The 26853-nt window shown below is 40.3% G+C and overlaps 1 protein-coding gene across 8 annotated transcripts in view; it reads left to right on the top strand.

Annotated features, from left to right (window-relative positions):
• casz1 (castor zinc finger 1) overlaps positions 1-26853 on the top strand; it is a 215705-nt gene that overhangs the window by 178091 nt on the left and 10761 nt on the right. For 6 of the 8 annotated variants that reach the window (XM_023327638.1, XM_023327703.1, XM_023327524.1 and 3 more), the window contains 12 exons: positions 1153-2050; positions 4558-4623; positions 9645-9741; positions 12203-12367; positions 15163-15335; positions 16613-17478; positions 21578-21710; positions 22985-23048; positions 24053-24210; positions 25559-25681; positions 25776-26096; positions 26334-26532. In XM_023327638.1, coding sequence (XP_023183406.1) covers positions 1153-2050; positions 4558-4623; positions 9645-9741; positions 12203-12367; positions 15163-15335; positions 16613-17478; positions 21578-21710; positions 22985-23048; positions 24053-24210; positions 25559-25681; positions 25776-26096; positions 26334-26532 — 3263 coding nt within the window. The remainder of the gene's footprint in view (positions 1-1152; positions 2051-4557; positions 4624-9644; positions 9742-12202; positions 12368-15162; positions 15336-16612; positions 17479-21577; positions 21711-22984; positions 23049-24052; positions 24211-25558; positions 25682-25775; positions 26097-26333; positions 26533-26853) is intronic. The other 2 variants (XM_023327809.1, XM_023327473.1) reach the window with 1 other exon arrangement.

The raw sequence follows: 26853 nt of genomic DNA, 5'->3' as shown, positions 1-26853 counted from the left end.
CACTAAAAATCTTTTAATTCTATAATTAATTTTTTAAATAAATTAATGTTTTCTTGCAGCAGCACAAGTTCCCTGCTTTAATCTGAACATGTTTATTCGGTTAGGGTGAAAATCCAATTACTGATGGCACAGCTACTGAGAATTCCTGTGAAATAAATATAACCCAAGCATTTTCAAATATACTTCATCCTTTGTAAGTTGATCAAAATCTTTACGTTTGTTTCCGTGGAGTATACATTGGATCTTGCTCAGAAGCCCATTTGTCTTAGCCTCTCTTCACAATGGGACAGACAACATCATTCAACAAGGCATGTGTGTGTTGATATTCATAGGTCTAGAAATTTGTTTCAAGAAAAACTACTCTGGAATGTGCCTATGAATAGAGATTGATTGAAAAGTTTAAAACAAATGGTAAAATGGTAAAGAAAAATAAAGAGCAAAAGGTATAAAAATAATCTAATATAATCTAAACTTCATTGTTGGAGAACTAAGTAAGACTATGATACTGTTATTAAAAGGTATTAGTTTTAAGATTTTTTCAAAAGTGGAAGATTCTGCTTTAGAGAAAAAAAAATATTTTTTAATTTTGACAACCAGTTTGTTGTTATTGTCAAAACAACACACTTTTAAAAATGTTTTTTTGTGTGTGGTTCGTGGCACACACACTCTTTAGTATGTTAACCTGCAGATTTTGCAGGACTGACACAGCAAGCAAAACAGGAAGAGCCTGAGGCTGTTTGATTGTAGACACATATATACGCAGACATTTACAGATGTTGCACGCACTGCAGACAAACTTTTCCTGTTTCCTATTTGCTGGTGGCATTGTTAGATTTGCTAGAGGTCCTTAAATGCAAGAGCGGTGCCATTTGTTTCTAGGCATGTTAATTACCCAAGTGAGCATTTTGGCAAATTTGGTCATAGTTAATCTAATTGTTTAGAAAAATATTCATTATTGCAACAGAGTAATTTATTTATAGCAAACCATATTGGGACAACTATCTGAAGTAAAGGTATTATCATTGCATCTGTGCTGTTTATAATATTATGTTATTACAATGATTCTTTCAGTTTTATACACACCAGTTTTCAAATGAACAATCTTAACTTATTGAACCTTATATGTAACTTTTTTTTATTTTCTTTGTGCAGGAGAAGCTTCAGCCCTACGGGACTATGCTGTCAACACCATGAATAAGTTTCTTGGGATGTTTGGTTATGATGACCATCAGGTAAGGGACGAGGTGACCAAGAAGATCGGCTTTGATGCTGTCAAAGCTACCTCAGACCCATCGTCCCTCAGCAATGCGGAGGACTCGCGCAGCCCTCGCTTCTCCAAGTACGAAGAGTACATCCGCAAGCTAAAAGCTGGTGAAACCCTCCCTTGGCCCGTGCACGCTTCCCCACCCAAACCGGATGACCTCAACTCCAAACTGACCCAAGAAAAGAGCGCTTCGATGCTTCAGAGCTCCGGCGGCCTGCCGGGGGTGGAGGGTCAGATCTACCACTCCAGCCTAGACCACAAACAGTCGGGAGCAACTCAGTTGGGCAACTCTCAGCCGCCCAATTCTTCCCACGTACAGAACATGGCCTCCCGAGCCTCAAAATACGATTTCTTCATTCAGAAGCTAAAGATGGGCGAGAGCTTGCAGCAGCAGAATGGCAATGCTTACAAGCGACCGTCCAAGTACGACCTGGAGAATGTCAAGTTTCTGCACCTGTTTAAACCTGGCGAGGGCAACCCAGACATGGGTGGTGCTATTGCCTTTAAGACTGGTAAAGTTGGTCGTCCTTCCAAATATGACATCCGAACAATCCAGAAGCTAATACCAGGAAATCCAGAAACTTCTTTGATCCCTAATGTTCTGGCTACGGCACCAGGAAACCCTGGAGCTCCTGGGGTCCCTGCTGTTGGCACGACTGGGGCCAACCTTGCTCCGGGGCTGACAATGGACCAGGCAGGACACATAAGCTTCAACGCAGCTGATTATATGAAGTCCAGCTTTTCCAAGACTGACTCTATAACCACAGGCACTGTGTCATCAGTGAAGTAAGTTGTTGTTGTTTTTTTTGCCATTTTTATGTGATACAAAAAATATCTCCTCTTTAACTTTTATTGAAATAAAAAACATCTAAATTTCATACAGGTAATGAACTTTATAATCATGCTAAGTTCCCAGATCTTGGATATTTTTCTTAAGATTTTTTTTCATAATTAAAAAGAATACTGCGCTCACTCGGTCTGGGAATCCAATTAATTTTGTTATAATACAAATAGAATTGCTGGACTAGAAGGTGACCATAGCCTCAATAATAATAAAAATGTTAAGGTACATTAAGTAGTGCTAAAGTTTAAATTATTGCTAGACGGTATACCAATGAAGTTGCCTAAATTAGCTTAGCATCACTAAAGTAGTGCTAAACTGAGAGTGCAGTCTGTAGCTTACTGAGTAAACTGAGCTTACTGAGTTTTAGAATTACTATAGCTTGACACTAGCAAATTTGTATTTGTGGTAATCTAATTTTTTTTAATGTGGAACTTGACTAACTCACATAGTCTAAGCTAGCTTAAAGTAGCATAGCACTATTTTAGATGAACACTGCTATAGTATGGCCAAGACTTAGAAATGCTAATCTGAGTCAATTGTCCTAAAATATTTGTAGCACTTTTGAATTTCTTCATTTCACATTTTAAATTTCATGAAAGCAGTCAGAACAATACAAGAGTAGCATGGGGAAAACCCTTATTTTTTCTAGTTTATAAAATTATACCAAAAATAGTCTTTTGTGCTTTAATGTTATCATCCTAGATATGCGTCGCATTTATATTGCAGAGACAGTCAATACAAATAATAATTTAAAACAGCTGAGATTCTGTGTAGATCAAGTTTGGGTGTGGGTTGTCAAAATAGATATGTGGTTTATCAAGAAATTGAGGAACAAGAAAAACAAAACCAAAAAAAAAAAAGTTGAAGCAATGCTAACTGAAACACAGTGACACTATTTGCACCCGAACACCAACCTGTTATGTTTCTGTCACTAAATATAGAATCGACTAGTTTTTGGGGTATTTGGATTAAATACACCAACATAAAGATAATTTAGGACTTTTTTTTTTTTTACAAAGGAGATAACATCCTCAATTACTTGCTGCATTTAAAATAATGTACTAATTACACAACAAATCCTTCATTTAAAGTTGACTAATAGAATTGAACAATTCCAAACATAGATTTCTCTTTTCCTTGCACCAATGGTCTCTGAGTGCAGCCCCCTCAGAGCTAATGTGATGCTCACATACAATTTAACTGCTTCTGTGAGTCAGTTAGCCAAACGCAAAGGTAATTGCTACCTCCGTAGTGTGAAACAGCGCATAACGCCCAATATATCCACGACATTATGAGCTGCGAAGGCGCATGAAGTGTTTACTCTCCGTAGCACTCCATGGAGACTGATTTAGCACAGTCATCGCAAAGTGACTGACTTCTTTCGTTTGGCTAGGGTGTAACAACTCTCCCTTTAATTACTTCAGAGCCACGGCTAACCTCCCGGTGAGTCGCAGGGGCCGGCTCGACGCTGCCTGATGAGGGCACTTTAAAGGAAGCAAACGAGGGGTTTGGGGAGCTCACCTACAGCTGTGTGCATTAGCAGTAGGAAGGAGCTTCCAGAGTCTGTTTGATTCGTTGTGACCTTGTCTCTACTCAGCCAGGACCTATCAAAGACACTGTTTAAGAGCCCTCAGGCACCTCTCCCTCAAGCTTTGGCCTTTGCCAGGTTGGGGGTTCTGCGAAGCGGCAGTGTTGGCTAACTGACCCAGTCTGCTGCTTGTAGTACACGGGGAGGAGGAAGGGGCGCTGGGTAAAATGTCTGGCAATGTATCCTCCCCTCTGGGCCAGATTAACCTCAGGTCATCCCCTGTGTGGAGCCGCTCACATGGAGCTAAATGCCACTTGCTGAGCGGGAGCAAACACGACCAAATCTCTATTAGGGGTTTTTATTCTGCTGCCAGCTTTATGAAAGGAATCACAACACAGGTGACAAAAGGAAAACACCATTCCCCCTCGCGCCTCTGTAATGTGATGAATTCCTCTTTATTTCCTGCCCTGAAATGAATTTGTTTGAGCCGAAGCTAACGTTCTATATATCAGCTTCTAGAGGTGTCTTACATCTTTGTTTACGCTGATTCCAGACAGATTGCAGTAAATTTGACATCCACATTAGAGCTAAGGCCTCTGGGGATTATCAGAAAATACTGTTTTTTAGATCTTTTTTTTTATGTTTGCATACTCTCTGCACCACAAAAGATTAATGTCCTTTTGCTTCCGTATTTTGGACTTTGATTGGTTGGGAGCCAGTGCATTGCATCAAAGTACGCACCTTCTATCTTTGATTCATAGCGTGGCTGAAAACGCTGTTATGCCACTGGAAAATACATATTGATAGTGCACAGTTTGGGAGTGGCTTTTAAGAAAATATTGTGTCAGTTTTTTCTTATTAACAACCGACATGCCTGCCTCACTATTAATCCTGTCTGTTTGGTGTTTGCTCTTGCATTAGGAATGGTCTGCCGCCTGATAAACCCGCCAGTGATGACATCAACCTCTACCAGAAATATATCGCTAGGTATGCAAATCCCTCCTGGTGCAACAATCAATAGAAATTTGCTCAAAACATAAAGAAATCTTTTTAAATCAACTGATACAGCAGTTTGGTCTTCCAAGTAATAACACCGATAAGGAAATGATCCATAGGGAGCCTTATGTATGAGAAGAGTAGTTAAATGTTGATGAAATGGAAATAAAAAGACATACTGTTATGTGCAATTATATGCAAAACATAAATGTTATTTACAGTTTCCTATTTGGACTGATAAGGATAAAAATGTGAATATTATGAAGGATTTCTATTGAGGTCTAAACTTTTTTTTGTCATCAATAGCCATTTTTGATATTGGCTCTTCAACCAAGGCATTGTAAAATCAGGGGCATCTTGATCTTTTTCAGGATTAGGACCACCTTTTTGTATAATTTCGGAATTATTAATATGAATGAATGAAGATCAGATGTGGGGTTCCTCAGGGCTTCATTCTTGAGCCACTTTTCTTCAGTTTTTAATTGCTCCTCCTATTTTAGATTATGGATTACTAATTCTTTTCCATACTTGCACAGAGGATCATAGATTATCTGTTCAGTTCATTTTCATAACGTGCAGCCTATTTATTGACTTTTGGTTTGCATCATTCCTTTTTTTAATGCAATGCTTTGATATTATTAGTCTTTTTTATTTTAAATGGGTTTTCTACCTCTGTTCCTTTATTTTCTTGTAAAAAGCTTTGCGAGTGAACCACGCTTTGATTAGTGGTCAGAGATTTTAATTAATTAGTTAGATAAGTGGACATCAAATGTTCAGATTTCAGTGTATTTTGTTTACAGTATGTATTTATTTTTTTACTGAAAACTTTTTCTCACTCTTTAGTCCTGAATTTGGGCTCATTGACCTTTATTCAATATGACATATTACGATCCCTGATGAGACCAAAAATAAATATGATTGACCTGCTGCTGTTAAATTATTAATTAAAGTAAGGTAGCTCTATTTTCTTATGGTACACAATGTGTAGATTATACAAAATAAAATATATATATAAAATAAAACATGAATGGTAAATGCAGGTATGAAAGATCCCACTGTCTGGTATAAATTGAAGGATTGTCAGCAGGGTACACCCCAAAAAAGTTGAGTGTCAAACAAACAAATCTGCCTAAGTACAAAATGCCAAAGGCAAGAAATGACCAACACTAAAGTCATTTACAACATAAATACAGTAAACATCCAAGAAGGGAATGTATCTTATATTTCGGCAGAAATAACATCTAGTTGAATTCATCATCACTAAAAAGGTGATCATCTTTGTCTGTTTAGTCTATATAAAAAGGGAAAAAAGGCATTTGAAAAGCCAAAGTGGCTTTGGCATTAATGATTACTTCTCCAAGCCATAACATGAAGGGCACAAATCAAAGCCTTGGCACTGACAGAAACACACATGTGCGCGTCCTCTTCTGCACACTCGCTCGCACGCACACACATGAAACCCCTTCCTTGGACTGATTACATTTTGCAAGAAGATTTAATTAAGGAATTTTTAATGAGGCTTCTGCTGGCACTGCCAAGAACTGTTTTGATATTTGCGCTGCATAATGCATAAAATTTGTCTAAACATCTCGGCAGTTGATGCACGGGGAGGTTGCAGATAAGCCCAGATACAGTTTCAATTTCCGTGTTGGGCTTGAGGAAAAAAAAAAGAGAGAGAGAAAGGAAAAGAAGAGGAGGGAGGGGAAAAATGGAAAAGGAGGGCTCATAAAAAGGGCAAATGTAGCAGCAAGATGGGAGGTAGAGGCAGGGGAGGAGGATCTTTTTAAAGCCCTGGATAATGAGCGCAGAATGTGACAAAAAATTGGCTTTGTAAATATGTTTTCATCCAATCCTGCAAAAAAAACCAGGGGGTGGGGGGGAGCTTCCTCATATTTTCAACTCGCACTCAAGTTCGGCTCGCAAAGATGTTCCTTGATGGTGTTTAGGTGCAGTTTCTGCTCTTTAAATGCTTTCATGCAGCCACCGTTGCCTCACCACTTTGATCTGTGTAACTCTATTGTAACTGGAGATGCTCTGCAATCTCTGTATCGTGGCGATATTAATATTTAATCTGCTGCTGAATAGCAGAGGCCCATTAGGCCCCCTGACGCGGCAAGTGGGAATTGTCCAGAGGCAAAGTGATACAGCTGGGCATTGAGCAGAGGGTGGACTGTAGTCTCAGAGGGGAAAGGTGGGGGGCTGTGCGTGTTAATCATCGCGGATGTTCATGTATATGTGTGTGAGACTGCCTTTATAGACGGGACATATGTTGGCTCTTTTCTGCGGTCTGGTCGACTCTTGTTAAAAGAGCCATCAGGCCTTCTGCTGGGGTTTTTGGAAAGAAGGCTGGGCCAATGTATAGGCAGATTTTAAGACCCCAGGACACCTGGGGTCCCCAAGAGAGACAGACATTGTTACAGAAAAGGTCGATAAGTGCTACTTTTATACACATGCATGAGTGAATATCAATATATCAGAATAGCATGGAAAAGTAATTAAGTTTTTTGAGAATGAAAGTCACATATCACACGTCATATTTTATATTCCAGTTTATTTCAAGGATTTTGTTCATTTTGATTGAGCTATATACAATATATTTTCAGTAAATAAAAATATGACATAACACCAATAAAAATTTGCTTTTCTTTTCCATACTTTTTTCTTCCTCTTAATTTTGCATTGTTATGCTTGGGTATGGCTTTCTATGAAAAGCCAGCTTCTCTAGTAAGGATTTTTTGTAGCCTCCCTCCATCTTTAGGGTCACTATATGCTAAACTACTACAATCTTCTGTAGGCCATAGTAATATAAAACTTCAATACAAAAATATTTTGATACTCGTTTTATTAGGAGCTGAGATTTGGGGTTTTATTACATGCCATTACTTTAAAAAAAAAGTAGGTATAGATACTTGAATGATAATTAGGAATATATATGGTGCCTCCCAAATAAAATTCTGCTTCATGACGCCTAAAATCTTTGGTTTGGCTGTGTTTAAAAAGACACAAACATCCACACTGTCAACTTAAAAGCAGTGCTGAATATGCTGTTCAATTAACTTAATGAACTCAGCAAAGTGATCTGTAAATGCAGCTCTGGGATAATCCTAACAAGGAAAAAAAAACAGAAAGAGAGATGGAAAAAATATTACTCAGCCCCCTTTTCCCCCTCTCTCCTCGGCACTACAGCAGATGGAGTCCTTGGCAGCAGCAGAGCAAATGTTTATTTGTGTGTTTTCACTGGTAATTGGAGGATTTTAACAGTCGTCATTGTCAGGCTTATAATCACCACCATAAAAGTGTCTGCTCGACAGTAAAAAGCTGCTTGTTTTAGACTAAAATTCCAGTTTTTTGCGCTTTTGACAGGAGGGAAAACACACAGAACCCGACCTTTTACCTTCCAGGGCCAAATAGTTGTTTACCTGAGGGAACGAGGAATTGATTTGACAAGGACTTTTCACAGCAATATAAAGAATAAGAGTCCTTAATGTGTCAGTGACTGCAAAGAGAGAGAATAAAAAGGTTTTAGAGTAATAAGTGTCTCTTACGGCGCCATTGGAAATAAATGAAGATAATTTGGTTGAAATTGGTGTGACAGACGGGTAATTTGTGGCAGAGTGTGGAAAGCAGCACCCAGTTTGAAGGTGTGAGATTCGTTACTTTGAAGGTGACATGTGAAGACGAGCGAGCTACCTCTGAGAACTCAATCACCTGTGTTGTTTTTTCTTCTTCTCCAATTTCTGGTAATTTTAATGATTTATCAGCAAATCGTTCTTCATTTGCTGTTGATCATTTTTGAATCACATCTCTCCATGTTGCCACATTATATTCCTCTTTCCCCTCAAAGTTGGCAAACATAACATGTAATAGCTTTTATTTAAACACGTAATCCCCCCGCTGTAAATATAGTGCTGGTGCTTATTGGTTATAACTTTGTTCTGTAACATTTATTTATTAATATTTTTGATCATGTTATTCTGACTACACGAAACATAATCACCCACAAGCAGTTTAGTAGTTCATATTTTACTGTTTTGCTGTTCTGCTGTTTATGTTACACAATCAACAAGAAAAGGATGTGGGACCTACCCACGCAAGTTGCATATGCAATTTACAAAAGCTTGTTAGTCAACAACTTCCAACATTTTTACGCCTTGTCCTATCTTTATCCGTATGCTCTCGCCGTCATTTCTTAATACATCCTAATCCATCAAATATTTTGTTACACAAAATCGTAACTATGACAAGAACGTCTGTGGTGAAGTAACACAGTCGCATCAAAATCAAAGTAGGAGTAGGAGTCGTTGAGCGTGCCCTTTAAGCTTGCTGCTGTTGCGTCTGATCTGCTTGAGGTCGAGGGTTAGGTTAGAGGCTGGGACACCGTCGTCTGTAGTTGCTAAAATGAATCACAGTGATATTGGATTTTAAGTTTTGTAGCAAATATCCATTTATTATAAATCTTTTTGAGGCCCCCATAATCTCCTATGGCCCCAATCCACTGTCCCTTAAAGGACCAGATAGAGGCTGCACTTTTAGTTAGACTGAAGGGTGACGTTCCTATGAATTTCTGTGTAATGGAGTGTATTGAGAGCAACACTTTCCGTCCCCTGCACAGGGGAGCTAGCTGGTCGGCTAGCTGGAAGAATGCTACAAAAAAAATCAGTTATTTGAAAAAATTTCCAGATATGAAAGACATTCATGGTTTGAGACCTGACGAAACACCACTAAGAAAATGCATCTTTAATAATACATCTGGCAAGCTACACGAGTTTATTTTTAAAAAGCTATTTGTACGATTTTGTTTTAGATCTTCATGTGTAAAAAAGTGGTACTCTATATGGTATTGTATTTTTGTAAGTGTAACTTATAGCGAGAATCTTGTTTTGATGCTGTGGCAGAGCAGCTTCAGGTTCACCTGGTCCAGGCAGCAACATGGGCAACCTAGGCCAATTATAACGAGACAGAGATGACAGCGTTCCATTATTAATGTGGTTTAACATGTCCTGTGTTTTCAGGTTCTCTGGAAGCCAGCACTGTGGACACGTGCACTGTGCCTACCAGTACAGAGAGCATTACCACTGCATGGACCCTGAGTGTAACTACCAGGTGAGCGTGAGTACTTTATCACTTTTTATGAGCATGACCTAAATGCAAATTTGAAAAGGCCACCCTTATTGGTTTAAAACCTGCCCAGGAGCAATAAATGGCATGGTTTATTTTAAGACATCAGGGATGATTTAAAGCTAAAGGTCTGAAGGACCCAAAAATGGGATGTGGTTCTCCGAGGATAGACAAATAAGACAGGATGTGCCTTTTTTTTTCACTCGGTGGGTCACACCCAGCCAAAGTTTACACAGATGAAAGGTTTGTTGGTCTAAGGCCTGCTGAACAAGCTGCGGCTGTCCAGGTTTCAGTCATTCTCAGGCAGAGCTGTTCTAATAAAGCTAAAATATCATTTTTTATCTGCTTACTTACTGTTGTTTAAATACACTGCCTCTGCCTTTAATCCAATCTCACATTTCTAATCTTTTCCTAGTTCAACAGCATGTCATGTACGTGCACAGGATGGGAAAAAAACATAAAGCAGATCATAAAACAGACCTTGTTTATGCTGCAGCATATGGCCAATGAGAGAGAGGGAGCCGAGTATTGAGTTCTCCTTTTTTTCTCCTAATTTTGTTTCTAAATGAAGCCATCTTTAGTTGTAATCTTCTGTCTGCTCCCGATCTAAGGAGATTACCCTCGAATAAATATTGTTTATGTTGCGATGAGCATCACAGGGCTAAGCTTTCATTTTCTGCATGAATTTCTCTCCGCCCCCGGCCCCCCTTTCAGCAGCCTGACGGGACACATTCTTGGAGAACACAAAGGAAAATCATCTCATGTCGTTATTTAGAGAGTTAGTTCAGGTTATCACGGCAATTTCCACGGTCAGCTCCACATTTCTCTGTTATTTTTGTGCTGTGTGGAAACATAGATATGCTCTGGAAGCCAGTTCTCTGGATGTCAATACACAGGAAAAAAAAAAAGGACAGCCACAGCGTGATGAGCAGCCCCCTTTTTTTTCAGAGCGATAACTCATGAAATGTTACATGACACACACTCCTGGAATATTATCCCACTGCCAGCCTGCGGGCGATTGGCTGAGTCCTAACATTCTCCTTTCATGGGCTTGTTCATGAGCGAGAGTGTGCATCTTGCCACACTGGTGGGAATCCTAAAATAAATGTAGCAAGTGGCTCCCAACCTTCATCACCACTCCACTGAAAATGAGATCTTTTTCCCAGTCAGCTCTCTCTATGGCCTATTTTGGACGGCTTGACGGATCGAATGTACGCTGACCGCGGCTCAACTCGTCTTCCGGTCATCAGCCATCATGGCACGGCAGGGAAAAAAAAAAGTGCACGCACACTACCCGAAGTCAGGATTTTTGAGCCGAAAAAAAGGAGGGTGGGGGGGATTAAAGAAGTGACAGAGCGTTCATCAGTTAGATTAAAACTCCAAATGAAGTGTGCACTGCGACGGAGTCAGACATCTCAGAAACATACAGTGGGAAACAGTCCAAGTGTGATAAACGAGCAGCTGTGTGAGATCTTAGGTTTTTAAGAGGAACACATGACACAAAGCAATTACCCTACTTTGTGCAGCAATTAGTTTCTTTTTAGTATAGTTCTGTTCTGTTGTTTTTTTCCCCACTCAACTGCAGATAGATATGGATTAAAGACAGAATTGTCTCATTGATTTAAGCTTCTCCTGTTACAGTTTCTTTAGCATCAGCTTAAACCCAATTACAGCAGATTTGGTTCCTGCAAGTCTCTGCGGAGTGATTCTTTTTTCCCCTTCTGTTTCCCCCCTTCCTGACTCCTGGATGTGGGAAACATTTTTATTTATATATTTGTAATTTTAGAGGGCAGGTCCCTAAGCATATTCATTCATCATTACAGCTGAAACCTGCACCAACCAAAAGAGAAAAAAAGAAAAAGGCAAGCGTGGTGCTTTAATTAAAAACGGAATCATATCTCAGTGAATTAAAAGGGAAAATGTTTTTTTTTCTTTTTGGTTCACTTGTTTGTTTGTTTCTGTTGTCTGCTGTTTCTCCCCTGTGAACGTCTGAAACACCGTCTGCATGGAACATAATTTTCTCCAGTGCAAAAAAAAAAAACAAAAAACAACAACACCAGAACTGTGATCTTGCATGTCAATTGATTCATCTTAATGTGTAAATAAAAATGCATTTTGTTAGACAACAGGAAAAAAAAGAAAAACAGAGAGAGAAAGGCTGGTTGGAGAGAATATTTGGTGCTTTCCAAGAGCCTTCAAGGCTCATTTTGCAGCGTAAATCAATAAGCACAGAGACTGTCATCTTTAAAGAAATCCTGATCCTCTTCCCTAACAGCGTGAACATCCCGCCCCGGCTGCCAACTGGCTTCTGCATGCTGCAGCTGCTGCCTTCACAGAGCTAAAGTGACTTGTTGCTGATTCTGTGACCGGTTTAAATAAATGCCAACCTGTTGCTGTTTATCCCTCCTCCTCCTCGTCCTCCTCCCTTCCCTGTTCCCTTACCCTTTTGCAGAGGTTTACCAGTAAGCAGGATGTAATCAGGCACTACAACATGCACAAGAAGCGGGACAACTCCCTGCAGCATGGCTTCATGCGCTTCAGCCCCCTGGATGACTGCAGCGTCTACTACCATGGCTGCCACCTCAACGGAAAAAGCACCCATTACCACTGCATGCAGGTACACTGCAGCTCCCCCTCGCCCACCTACACACGGCCACAAACATGTAGGGTGGGCATGACTTAAAGCGCACAATATACACAGACATGCAATAAAAATAAAAAAAAGCCCTGCAACCTTGGTTCACCATGCATGAATAACACACAAATAACTCGCTGCTGCAAGGAAATCCAAAATATGCTTAAAATAAATTAGTGTCAGGTTAATCTGCAACAAGCGTAGGATTGAAATGTTTTACACTTATTAAACCCAATTTTCAGCTTTAAAAAGTCTCAACTGTGTTTTTATAGTAGGTCATTTACAGACTGGGAAAACCCCTTGTAGGTTTTCCCAAATTATCTTTTTTTTAAATTTTTTTTTTACCGATTTTACTTCCTGATTACAGCAGAAAGTCTTTTGAATTTTCTACCAGCTATGTTTATCTAGAATAAATCTGTTTAGATCTACATGATTGCACTGCAGGGCCTCCGGCTCTATGTTTGGGGTCGCAGACCTCTGCCCCCCGTCTTACACCCCTTGCAGCTTTTAACAGGTTTCCTTCGAGGATGATACTCTGTTTAGCTGCACCACACAAATAGAGTTTTGCATGCAGAGCAACAAGTTACATTTGACCCAAGCACATTCAGAGATTTATGGAGGACATTTGTAATAAATTTTCTGTTTACGGTTCGTCCGACCTGAGCTTTGCACCTTTGTAGCTCCTTTAGAGTTACCATGTGACTCTTTGCAGCTTGATTAAAATATCAAGATGCAAGACAGTGAATCATGGTTGATTATTATACTGAGATAATATTTATATTTTCTGGTTTCTGACAACAAATGGTTGAACTGGGTTCTTTTAGGGGTGTTGGTGGCTTTATAGTTTTCAGATTTTTATTTGAAACAATTAAAAAATTTTCCTTCCACTGCACAATTATGCACTACTTTGTGATGCTCTGTCACATTAAAAGTCAATAAAACAGATGAAAGTTTGTGGCTGCAGCGTGAGAAAGTGTGAAAAAGGTCAAAGGGTATCATTACATTTCAAGGCGCCGTGGTTAGACTTTCATTGCTTCTTCCATCAACTTTTTCTCAGCCATTCACCCTTCAGCGTGTGGTTTTTTTTTTTGTGTGTTTTTTTTTAAAGGGAATTAAGATCTAAGCGCTTTAATTGAGCATCTACCACCAGCTTTTTGACAAAGAGTAGTGTAAATTACCAAAATTTGGTTTGGAAACAGTCAATATCCTGTATGGAGGTGATTGTATACTGTAGGTGTATTGTTGTGTAAAGTCAAAAATCACCAACTTAGACAGTTATGTTTAACTTGCTTCAGCTATGCAGTAGAATAAATATGTTTTGTAAATCATGTAGATCTTAAATGATTAAAAATGTAAAAAGTTATATTAAAATGCACAAAAACCTTAATTATAGAATATTTACAGTGAAAGAAAGACTCTACAGTTTCATAAGAAATAAAGCTTCCCCAGAGTAGAAATGCACTTACACACACAACCCAAAAAATATTTCTATATTACATATTTGAGTAAATGCAATGAAAATGAGTCAGATTCTGTTGGCTCTGACTCATGGATTTACAGTTCTGTCTTTAAACAGTAGCCTGGGAAAGAAAGAAAAAAAACTTCCAGAAACCAAATCAAAATGAAGAAATTAAAGCAAGTGAATAGATGTGAAGCTTCGGCGTGTATCTGTTCTCCTCACTCTCTCACTCCTTAATTGGCATGGATAAAATTTCCCTAAGGTGTTTATATAAACTACACATTTTTCATCTTTTAGTACCAAGCAGCCTGTTGAGGATTATTCCCCTCCTTCTGGATTTGTTTAATTTTTGTTTCATCTGCTTATTTTCAAAGTGTCACTGCAGCAGGGCAGCCCAGGATGGCTCCACACATATATATATATATATATATATATATATATATATATATATATATATATACTTTTTTTTTATACCTCTCCGACGGCGTAATTGTTATTAGGATATTTCAGCCGTTGTTTTAACAGTCGCTGAGAACCTGCAGATGTTGGCATCGGCTGCTCTGATTTAAGAGGGGAAAAAGAAGAAAGAAGCAGAGTGGCGTTTTCTTCATTGTTTGACTCGATATGGAGAAGTTGCCACTGATGATATACAATCGTTCCTTTTAAATTCAAACATTACCTCGTTTTTTCCCTCTTTGTTGCCTGTAAGGAGTCGTTTGTTTCCAGAATATTTTTAAACTAAAGATCAAGACAGTCATCTTACTCCTGTGGTTTCCTTCTGCCCCCCCACCCCACCACCTCTCTAAACCTTTTTCTTTCTTTTTTTTTCTCTCAGTGTTACTGTAAGCTGGTAGCATCTCCACCATCACGTTCCAAATCTGAATTTCATTTTCTAAAAGGCAGCTTCTGCCAGGAAGGTACTGTAGTTTCACAAGCCTGCTGTGACCACCACCTCTTTCAGTTACTACCTTTTTCTTTCCAATTGTTACAAAGATGACAAAGATTGTTTCCCATTCAAAGGGTTAATCTGAAACCGGTGACGCTCACATGTGCATCACCACAAATTAAAAGTTGAATGTGAGAAAACAACCCTCTTCCACTCATTTCTAGGGCACTAGCATTTTCTTAACCACAGTGCGCTCCCTCTTCTGTACCCCGTACTGTATATCAGATATCTTTAAAGTACCGCACTTCAAGAAGCTACCTTTTTTTTTTTCTTCTTCAGACCTTTCCTCGCAAACCGAAACTCTGATGCGCGCTGTCGGCCCAGATCTCGTTTTCCATCACCATGCTCTGTCTCTCTCTCTCTTCTCTGTAGGTGGGGTGCAGCAAGGTGTACACCAGCACCTCAGATGTCATGACCCACGAAAACTTCCACAAGAAGAACGCCCAGCTGATTAACGACGGCTTCCAGAGGTTCCGCGCCACCGAGGACTGCGGCACCGTCGGCTGTCAGTTCTACGGCCAAAAGACCACGCACTTTCACTGCAGGTGATGCACGTGGTCAACAATGCGAGCATGAAGAGTTTAAATGCTAAACAAAAAGATCAAATGTAATCGGATTTCTGGCAGATTTAGGTTTGAAGGTAGCTTTTAGTTTTATGAGATGCGTTTCTTTTAACTGAAAGTAATATATCCAGCCGCGGTCCTAAATTAAATTTGATATAAAATTTGTGGAGGGAGCCAAAGATTAGGGTGATGGCAAGGAGGCCTGACAAACTTAAAGAGTAGGATCATCATCATCACCAATGAGAAATAGTCTAAACAGCAGTGGAGACCCACAAAAAGCTGCTCTTCATTTATAAGAAGAGACTTGATTGCTGTAAGTCTAATAAAGACTTTTACACTGAATATTAAGAAGGGCATAAATAATTTCCAGCTTCCCATTTTTAAAAGAATAGTAAAAATAATCACTAATTTATACTAAGCTTCTTGTATATTATTTTATTATCTTGAGCAATGCCTGTCTTATTTCCTTTTAGAAACAAACTTCTTGGTTGGATGAAAGAAAAAATTAGATCTATATCTGTGAGATGTAAGAATAACTTGGCTATAATATATATCATTTGGTCATATGAGTAAAGTTGTGAAATCCTCAAATGTACATGAAATAAAGTGTAATTAGAGAACACTAATACAAAAAAATCTAATCATGCATAATGGCATAAGTTTTTAGAGTGATATTTAAATATTCTTAAACTTTAAACATCAAACTTTTGTTCTTAAGAGTATTTATTCATATTGGCAATAGAAATGCTGGTGAAAATCATCCCTGCAGTCTGATGCTGCTAACACCATGTTTAATGTTGGGGTTGAACATTTTGCATTTAGGCTAAAATGTTTCATTTAGGTCTGGTAAAATAGCATCAAGTTCTTAATGTGACAAACAATACAGAAACATTAGCCGAACATTTAAGGAGCTTTATGGTGATTAATTCATCTCAGTAAGAAATGTGTTATTTGAAAATAAGCATTCCTACACCATCATGCTGCCACCACCATGTAAATGGGTGGAAATGGAGTGTTCATGCTGATTTGCTCATAGTATTTTGCATTTATTTCATAAAGGTTCAACTGGTTTTAATGGATTTTACTTTTGCATCTTGCACTTTCCTGATACTTATTGGTAGTGAACCAATATTAACCAATTATAAACAAAATGAAATCCCAACAAAATGCATCGAAGCTAGCTGCTTTAACAGGAACAGGGACATTTTCAATTCCTTTTAGGCGGTTTTGTAACACATTCCTATTAATTATTTGCACAGGCGTCCGGGATGCACGTTCACTTTCAAAAACAAGTGCGACATCGAGAAGCACAAGAGCTACCACATCAAGGATGACGCGTACGCCAAGGACGGCTTCAAGAAGTTCTACAAGTACGAGGAATGCAAGTACGAGGGCTGCGTGTACAGCAAAGCAACCAACCACTTCCACTGCATCCGCTCCGGCTGCGGCTTCACCTTCACCTCCACCAGCCAGATGACCTCCCACAAGCGCAAGCACGAGAGGCGGCACATCCGCTCCTCCGGCGTCATGGGCCTCTCCTCCACCTTCCTGGCCCCGAAGGACGAGCAGGAAGAGTCCAGCAACGACGACCTGATGGACTTCTCGGCCATCAGCAGCAAGAACTCCAGCCTGAGTGCCTCGCCAACCACCCAACAGTCCGCCACCGCGCCGCACTTGTTGAGCACGCCCACCACCGCCACCGCCTCCTCGATGTCGGGTCACAACCTCAAGCCCACCCAGTCGCTGCCCGGCGCGGGCCAGCGCATGTCAAGCCTGCTGACTCAAAATCTGCCCAGCAACATGCCGGTAGCGCTCGCTCTTTCAAACAGCGCCCTGGCCTCCTCCAACCCATTCTTCCCGCTTCTGCCGAGGCTGCCTCTACAGCCTCCCCCGACGGCCGCTGGCCTGATAACGGCCGTGTCTTCTGGAGCACACTCCATGCCGACCGACTCTCTGACCCAGGGCGGCTCCTCCGTTGGGGGAGATGCAGCCATGGCACCCACTCCAACGTCCTTTGCCAGCTCTTCCATTATGGAGAAGATCTCTGCAAGCAAGGGTCTGATATCACCCATGATGGCCAGATTAGCGGCAGCTGCCTTGAAACCGTTAAACAACATAGACACAGGTAGGTCGCTTTAAACGGACAACTTCCTTACAGTAGGTCAGAATATGGTCCAAAAGTTAATTTATTTCAGTAAAAAAGCGAAACTCATAGATTTTTAGAGGGATATATTTTAGACATATATATCTTTTCATTTTGATTATTATAAATTAAAGTTAATAAAAGTCAAAAAAATGTTAGAAGGATGCAGCTAAAGAAACTTGCTTTTCAGAATGCTGCATGAAAGCAAGCATGTTAATGGAAAACTGAGTGAAAGGAGAAAGTTTGGTTTAAAAGATGCACTACACACAGGGATAGCTACAGTCTAGAGACTGTTGCTCAGTGGATTCTGTGCTGTTTTTCAGATCTGATAAGAAGCAAACTTGTATTTTCATTCTTAAATCAAGGTTCCAAAGTCTATAGGAAATGAAGAGCTACACAATCCACATTGCTTGAAGTCTTGGAATGAATTGCTCTAAAATCTTCTGGTAGTCCAGATCAAACTATCAGGATTCTACATTTCTTGAACCACTTATTCCAGCTTGTGAATTTCCCAAAAAACGCTTAAATTGGGTTTGCTTTACAATCCTCTGGTTGTTCCTGGTGCCTGTGCATCTTTTCTTTAACTACACATTTTCCTTTCACCAAGCTTCCCATACATATGCTTGGATTCAGCGCTCTTTGGACAGCCATCTTCTTCATCAGTGATTGGTTGTGGTTCACTCTACTTGTACATTATATCTGCTGGACAACTGTAATGCCAATTGATTGTGTCAGCCACAACTTCACATTTCCTTATTGGAAACCCTTCCATGTTGGTTTCTGAGAAAGTGAATGTTCTTTGACAGATTTCTGAAAGTAATGCTTTAAAAATCAATTTCATCTTTAAAAATATTCTAACTTATTGAGATAAGGCTTAGATGAATCATTACTGGTCATAAAATTACACTAAAGAAGGGGAAATACAACAATTTTGCACTCAGAAATCACACAAGTCAAAGGTCAAGCACTGTGTGTTAGCTTATATATTGGTGCTTATACATTACAGTTGTGCATTTCTGCTTTTGTACTTGGAGACAGAAGCATCTCCTTCCTGAGTGTGGACAGAGCAGTCAGAGTGCACTCAGAGGTCAACTCTACAGCCATCCCAAAAATAGAGGGAAAAGCCAGGAGAGCCTGTGCTTTCGGGCTTAAAGGGACAAACCAGAGGCACGGTGCTCTGCTCTGGCTCTGTTATTGTGTTGATCGCTTGTTAGATACCCACAATCCATTTGGAGATAAATGCGCTGACAGGGGGAGAGTAGAGCCTGTAAAAGTCTCTTATGATGTTCAGAGTGGGGGGCTCATGGGGCTTGTGTTGAACATGTTTCCTCATCATTGGCCTCTTATCTCTGTCTGCGCTCGTTCCAAGCAAATGGAGGTGGAATGAAATTAAGTTGAAAAATTGCCAGAAAAAAAAAATAAAAAGATTTTTATGCGCAAACTGATAAAAAAAAAAAAAGAAGAAGTGAAATCACTGAGGTAGAAATGACTCAAGGCAGCAGAGCGAGGAAACAGGCTCCGATACAAGGAAGACGCTCATCAACAAAGTCTTTCTGAATTTCTAGAAACCTCCGGTTTTGACGAAAACATGTCAGAGTCTGCTTAGCATAATTCAAATAAGTTTTGGAGGTAATTGGCTTGTCTGTGTTTATCATATTGCTCCAAACAAAGCCCCTTTCGAAAATGAAAATAAAGCGTTTAATTCTGATAATGGACTGTGGAGCGTGGCGCCACATTCATTTAGAGCGGGTTCTCGGTCTGAGCAGGTGGGGGGTGGATTTTAAACGGGGGTCGCTCCGGATGTTGGTGGAAGTGGGGAAGGATTATGATTCCTGCTGGTGTTCCCAGAGCAGGACGGGCCCAGAGAGAGAGAGAGAGAGAAAGAGAGAGCCAGGGGCAGCTGCTCTGAGCTGAGCCCAGCCTGTCAGGCTCAGCTCCACCTTTTGGGCTTCCAGCAGGTAGCAGCAAACTCTGCTGGGGGTGGGAGGCACCTGCTGAGGGTGGGGCCTCCACAGATGGTCCCTTCTCATTTCAGACACAGCGCTACAGCTCAGATCTGTTCTTTCAAATACCTCCTCCCCCAACCTCCACACACACACGCCACCACAGTCTCAATCACAAACATTTTTGTAAAAAAAGTTGGTGCATCGCAGAATGGAGGGGTAGCTGTGGCTTTGTTTCTCATATTTGCTTCAGAAAATGTGTGAACAGGACATTTGGGGCTAAAATGAGGAGGAAGTGGTTTGTGCTTCTCTGTCAAAAAGGTGTGAGAGAAGTCATTGCGTCAAGGCTATTTTTCACAGTGTTTATTTTCTCATCTGGTTGTGAAACTTTGCCTCTTTTTTGCAGTAAATTGAGCCTCTTTTCCTGTTTCTGCATTCAGTATTTCTTCTTTTTTTAATTAATGTTCCACTCTAATTTACCCCTAAGTGTTTTTTTTTTTTCCAGAGATTCAAGCATCTGAAGGGTTTACTAATTAGACGCACAGTACAAATGATCTTTCACAAGCTCTGTATCTTATCCGGAGTAATTACATGGTGTACATTATTCCTGGATAATTTCCAGAAAGAAGCTGCTTTGAGTCAAACTCATTTGTTCTCCCTCCTTGGGAAGTGAATAGAAGAAAAATAATAATAATAATGATTTCATGAAGTGCATCCAAGTCTTTTTTTTCTCTATTTAAAAGTCAACTTATCATCTGATTTATTGAAGTATTATTTTACAGAGCCTGCAGATCATATGCAGATGATGCAGTTAGTGGCTCTTCTTGATGGAATATGCTCCCGTTTTGTCTCCCAGTTGATTTAATTGTCAATGACAGGGCAGGATTCGTCTGGCTAGTTAATTTTGGGCATTCTCTCATCAAGTTGAAGGTTTGGGGGGGGGGAGGTGAAGGGATGGGAGGGCTGGATGTGGACTCTGGTAAGCATTTGGTGACCTCAAACCAGAAGCATTATTGTCTGACTGCTATTTTCCCTCTAAGCCCCACTACCCCCCAGAGCCCCTCCAACCTCAACCATTGTCAAACTGAACTGACACTGACACTGACACTTCCCCATCTCCTAGCTTTCAGCTGACAAGGCCCAAGACTGGCTTTTCCACTCCTATTCGGTCTGATATGTCTCTGGGTCATCTTTTAGCAGGAGGAAACTCTCCTTGTTTTTTGTTGTTTTTTTCCCCCCTCATCATAGGCTGGGCTTGTCCCATTTTTTTTTTCTCTTTCAAAAAGGAGCGGGTCCTGACCAGGGCATACACTTGGATGCCCATGACCTTGCCTGTCACTATCCCTGATTCCTCAACACCAGAAAATGGCTGCTGGTGCACTCCAGCTTTAGTGTCCTAGAGGTTAACCCAGAGGTGCCTCACCTCCCACATATATTTTTTAAGACAAACCTCCACTTCTTGTCAGCCAGAGGCTCGGCTTTCTGTGTGTAGCCTGAGGACAAATTAATATTTCAGTCCCCCGGGATCGGGAGGGGGACCAGCATTCACCTTCCTGTCAGCATTTCTACCTCAGGTCGTCCCCTGCTGTTTATTTATTGCAATTCCACTCTGCTGTCCGCTGAATACCTATTTGGCAGAGACGGTGATAGAGAGGTCACAATATTTGAACCAATCTGATTGGCTGTCAGCTCCAATCTGACCGACATGGCGCCCCTGTTCCTCGTGGGTATGCTTGGTGGCATTGGCCGCCATCCGTTGTCAGGCCAACGTGAAAGCCAGAGAAAGTGGGAACGGAGGAGGAGGATATGGAGGAGGAGGGGCGGGTGGCCAATCTGAGACTGCCACTTTCCCTCAGCATTAGCATCTCACTTAATGACCAGTTAAGAGGCAGCCTGGCAAATGAGTTGTGACAAGTGCTGCAGAAAAAGGAGTCTTTTTCCCTCATATCTCCCGCCTCTCAATCACCGTTTAAAAGGCTTGACGGCCTGACATAATTTCGCAATAATTATCACTCGGAGTATTCTTCTCGGGCCAGGACAGAAGTCAGATTGGATCTTGTCACAGCGTAATAATGCTGACCAACAATAACTTTGTTGTCTCTTCTCTCCTCTGCCTCGTCTTTGGCTTGATTCCTCAGGGAATGGGCAGTCAGGCTCCGCCAGCCAGTTTAATCTGGTTCAAGTGAAGCAGGAGCCTGTGGACGGTAACGCCGGCGTGCCGCAAGATTCCCAACAGGAGCACAGCCTGGATCTGAGCAAGAAAGACCACAGGTATACAGACACTGCAAACAATCCCAATTAGGGATGCAGCAATTAGGATTTTGTGGACAATTTTAAGTTTGTGTTCTTTATATATATAAGCAGTTTTCGTCAGTTACAATTTATCCTCAAGAATCATTTGAAAAGAGAATTACAGTCCCATACATAGTGGTTGAAAGCTCAAAGGATAAAACAGACTTAATGGACTCCATTTAGCCTTCCTGTTATCTGCTTCAAGTCTTGCTCTCTGAAAGCAAGGCTTGAGAGAGCAAGTCTTGAAACCTCACCGATGTTTCAACATGTAGAAAATACAGTCTTTACTTTTGAAAAAAAAAAATAATAATTTGTGAGTTTTTGACCAGCCACTTTGGTCACAACTACCCAAGCTAATTTATTTTTTCTGCTCATCTTTAAGTGATATGTAGATTGACTTTTAATCTTATGTTTATCAAATTAAACATATTATCTTATAATATTTTCATATTGTTGCTTTATAATGCTATAACATGTAAATATGATAGCATGAAAATGGTATAAAGTTTCACATTGTCACAGCATTAGCACAAAGATTTAAAACAAAAATATTTAAGATGATCTATTTTTTAATACTGCTCAAAAATACATTGATTATTACAGTCAAACTATAAAGTCTAAAGTAGTAGATGAGTAGGGCTTATTGGACACAATACTCTATCAATATGCTATTCTGTTGTTGCTAATGATGCACCAATCATCATTTTATTACTGATATATAACCCTTGTTTTTTGTGACCTGCTGACACCATTCATTTTAGCAATTTCTCATTTCTTTTCAATTATAAGAAGATACAAGAAAATAAAACATGTCTAGCCCAGCTACCATTAGCAGTCAATTAGTTTTTAGGAGCACAGGTAATGTCACATTGTGTGCAAGACAGTAGTGACTATTAAGCACATGTTTTTAAATTCAAAATACTGATTTCACATTAGTGATTTTTAGTCACCTTTGTCAGAATGTGATTAAAAAACACTGAAAAATCAAATGCGTCTTTGTTTATTTCTACTTTAAATATTTTTTTTCTCCCCCAATTCAAACACTTCTACATAAGTCAATTCATTTTCATCAAATTGATTGATCAGTGATAAATCAACTCCTATTTATCAATAACCCTCCACCCTGCACCATGTTTCTCAGAAAGACAGCATTTTTCTTCTTCATTATACTTGCGTACCTCCTATGATAAATAGTAATATTTACTATTCTCATGCAAATCTTGACTAAACATTGTTCATTTTCCTTGTTTCAGTAATGAATCAAATGGACACCCTGTACCGGGGAATACATCTCTTTTATCCTCGCTTATGAATAAGGTAAGATCCATCCATCTAACGCCTTTCATCCCAAGACAAATTAGCGGGACACGGAGGGGCCTGTTTGTTTTTTAATGTTTCACCGCTAATAAGATGAGTTTGTATCATTTAAATTTTCCAGCCATTTTTCATACATTGTAATTTTCGCTGCACCTCTCACAAATTAATGTAATGAAGCAGTAGCTCGGTGCCATGCCAGATATATAGAGATGTTTGTTTTTTGATGAGCTGTTCTGAACTTGCCTTCCATTTTTTTCTCCCCCCCCCCCCCCCCTTTATACTTTAACTTCCCCGCCTCACTCTGCATTTATTTATAGAGTTTATAAATTATTTGATTAAAAAGTCAAGGGAGTAAAAGAAAAAAAAAAACAAGAAGGCGCTGCCCTCATTTTTTAACAAGTCTAAATGTGAGCGTATGGAAATTTAAATGTTTGTGTGAAGATTAAAATGGACACGGTTTTAGCTATAAATCTTATCTGACTGATATAAATGCGCTGGGTGGTTTCCATCACCTTGATGATGTAATGGCAGATTAGTCTCACTTTTTTTCTTCCTCTTCTCTCAGCAACTGATCACGGCCTCCTCCCTCTTACTGTATGCTTCCCTTCCTCAAACACTCGTCTTCTAAATCTTCTTCTCAGACAGCTTAACTTCAGGCTTACAGTCAGTAAATACAAACAGTGGAGTTGGAGTTGTCTAACAGCTCCACTGTTGTTGTGTCAGACTTCTGGGGTTTTGATTCGAACCACCACATCACATGAAAAGGTTAACATATGCCCCCGGGGAACACTTAGCAAATACGCCTGGCCCGAACTCAAGCAGGCAAGAAACAAAAAAAAGCCAGCCTGTTTGTAATCCTGGCTGCTCTCTTTAGCTTTGCCAAATTTCGGGTGTATTTGTCGGCTCGTTTTCATGCTCTCGCTAACATATGCGAGCGCTGCGCTCGCGGATGCTCTGCCAAAACGAGGCGGCTGGCAGCTCATTTGCCCTGTGTGTTTCTGTAGATGTCCCAGGTGAACCCTGCCCTCTTCAATGCCATGAACCTGAAAACTGAGCTGGAAGGAGGCCAGGTCCACGACACCTCTGAGGCAGCTCAGTACCTGCACAGAGTGCTGAAGAGGCCAGAAAACACCACTGAGATCTGGAAGACATACCTCCGCAGGTAAAGCAAACAAAAAAACACTTTCTGCACTGCGAAAAAAAGTATTTGCATCCTCACAGAGTCAATACAAGTAGTTTTAAAAATTTCTGTTGTGAAGAGAAAAAAAGCTATCCAAACACAACTGGCCCTATGAGAGAAGCAATTGCCTGTTACACCTAAAAACTGGTTGTGCCACTCTTTATAGCGTCAACTGCCATTGACTGGTTTTGTTGACTGGAAATGAGTCTTTTGCGGCACTGCAGAGGAGTTTGGGCCTCTCTTCTTCACAGAATCAATTCAGTCACAATTGGGGTTTTCTGTAGTATTTAGGTCACATTACAGCATTTCAGTTGGGTTTATGACGTTTACTACGCCACTCCAAAACATTTATTTTAGTTTTGTTGACCCATTCATAGCTTTGGATCAGTGTCCAGCTTTATAACCCATTGTGTACCTGTGTACCATCAGATGATGGTGTTTTTAGTTGTTTACTGGCAAATGTGGAGTGCCTTTGTTATTTTAGTTGGTTTCGTTTTTGACCTCATGGATAAGATTTTGATGTACTCTTGGAGTAATTTTGGTTGGCTTGCTATTGCTGAGAAGGTTGACCTATAATCAATGTTTTCTCAGTCTGGTTTGCTGGACTTTCAAATGACTAACTATAACTATAATTATATAACTCTTTCCAGACTGATAGATATTTCTGAATTTGTTCTTATATCTACTTAGATCCTAGTATGATGTGTTGTTTTTTCACGTCTTGTTGTCTACTTTATGCTGTCAAGAAAGTGGTATTAAGTTCTTTCTTGAATCTTAAGATGAGGCAGTATTTAATCATCATTGTTGTTGGGGAAGCTGAAATCAGATTTCATGTGGTTAATCACACTAAATTCATGATCTAACAAAGGGGTGTGATTTTTTTGTACTTTTTCACTAAGCTAAGTTGGTTCAGATAGATTTTCCCTGTTGATGAGTAAAACCATCATTTAAAAACAATTTTTTTGTTTGCTCGTATCTTTGTCTTGTATTAAAATGACTTTGATGATCCAAAACATTGAAAAGTAACATAAAAACGAAAACAGCTGAAATTTGTAAGTCGGAATATACATATTAATAGCCCAGAATGACATTTGAAAATGACTGTAAACTGTTTAGGGCATTTATCACTGTACATGACGTAAAGATTTATATACCAGGAAACCCCCAAAGGCATAAAGAATCCAATCTTGCAGGAATTTGTTTTGGCTTACTGTATGACAAAACTGAAAGTCTTTACTGAAACTGTTATGAGAAGCTGAACGAGTCGTCATCTTTGTTGGGAAAGCAGTGCATTTACGCGTCTTTTTTTTTTTTATTCTCCAATACAAAGGTTTGACACAGATGACTTCTGTGAGGCACAGTGTGACTTTCTCCATAAGGTGCACTTTCACTGCCTGGTAGAGGACTGCGGGGCCCTCTTCAGCACTGTGGACGGTGCCATAAAACATTCTAAGTGAGTGTCACACCGCTTCTTGTTTGGAAAATACGGCGCTTTGCTTTGTTGATCAGTATAAAAAAATGGAGGCTGCCTCCATCCTCTCTTTCAGCTTCCACCTTCGAGCCACCTTGAAAGTAAAGCCAGAGTCTCCGTTCAGTGACGGTAAAGAACCCGGTGAAGCAGCTCCGCTGCAACCCGTCGCGCCCGTGTCTATAGCCAGCAATCCCTCCATGGACGTGGCAAACCTCACGTCCTCTGGTGGCTACAGCTCTCCTCCTCCATCACTGCTGGCCTGGAAGCAGCTGACCGGCAGCATCCCTCAGATGCCGGCCTCGATGCCCAACCTCCCTGCAAACTCGCCTCTGGCCACCACCTCCCTGGAGAACGCCAAGCCACAAGTCAAACCTGGTTTTCTGCAATTTCAGGAAAAGTATGTAGCTTATTCTACAATACCTTGCAAAAGCTTTTATACCACTTGAACTTTGTAATGTGATATTGTTGTTAGCATGCCACAATTACAAAACTACTTGGATTTGGGCATCCACATAAATGAACAAGCAAGACGAGGAGATAAACTTTCTCCTTGTCTTGAAGTGTCCCTGTTATCTCTGGAGAATTTGATTTTAAGCCAGTAATCTACATAACCATAGCTCTTTTTTTTCTGCAGTGATCCCTGTTTGGCTACTGACTGCAAATACTCAAACAAGTTCCACTTCCACTGCTTGTTTGGGAACTGTAAGTATGTGTGCAAGACCTCCGGAAAGGCGGAGTCCCACTGTCTGGACCACATCAACCCGAACAACAACCTGGTCAACGTCCGCGATCAGTTCTCCTACTACTCCCTGCAGTGTCTCTGTCCCAACCAGGTGAGTGCAGCTGGTTCTCAGGAGTGGGATCACTGGCTGTCATCTCTTGGAGGTTTCTAAGCATGAAGTATGCTATCTATTAGACCAGTATTTGAGCTTATTTGACTCAAGGCTTTCACAACCACTGCTCCCCGTCTTCCATCTCCGCTGAGAAAGACAGTCGACTCACCCCAGTAATGCCTGTTTATATGTCAATGATGTCATTTTGACTGCCGCATTCTCCTCTCAGAAAAGGCCAATTTAGCTGATATTACCCAATAAATCATTGTCACTTGCACAGTAAACAAGGCTGTCTGGAATAGGGCAAAAATCAGGGGAATG

The sequence above is a fragment of the Xiphophorus maculatus genome, chromosome 1 (assembly GCF_002775205.1).
Source record: "Xiphophorus maculatus strain JP 163 A chromosome 1, X_maculatus-5.0-male, whole genome shotgun sequence".
In the NCBI taxonomy this organism is placed as follows: domain Eukaryota; kingdom Metazoa; phylum Chordata; class Actinopteri; order Cyprinodontiformes; family Poeciliidae; genus Xiphophorus; species Xiphophorus maculatus.
Note: the sequence above shows the minus strand (reverse complement) of the source record. Positions and strands in the feature narration are given on the sequence as shown.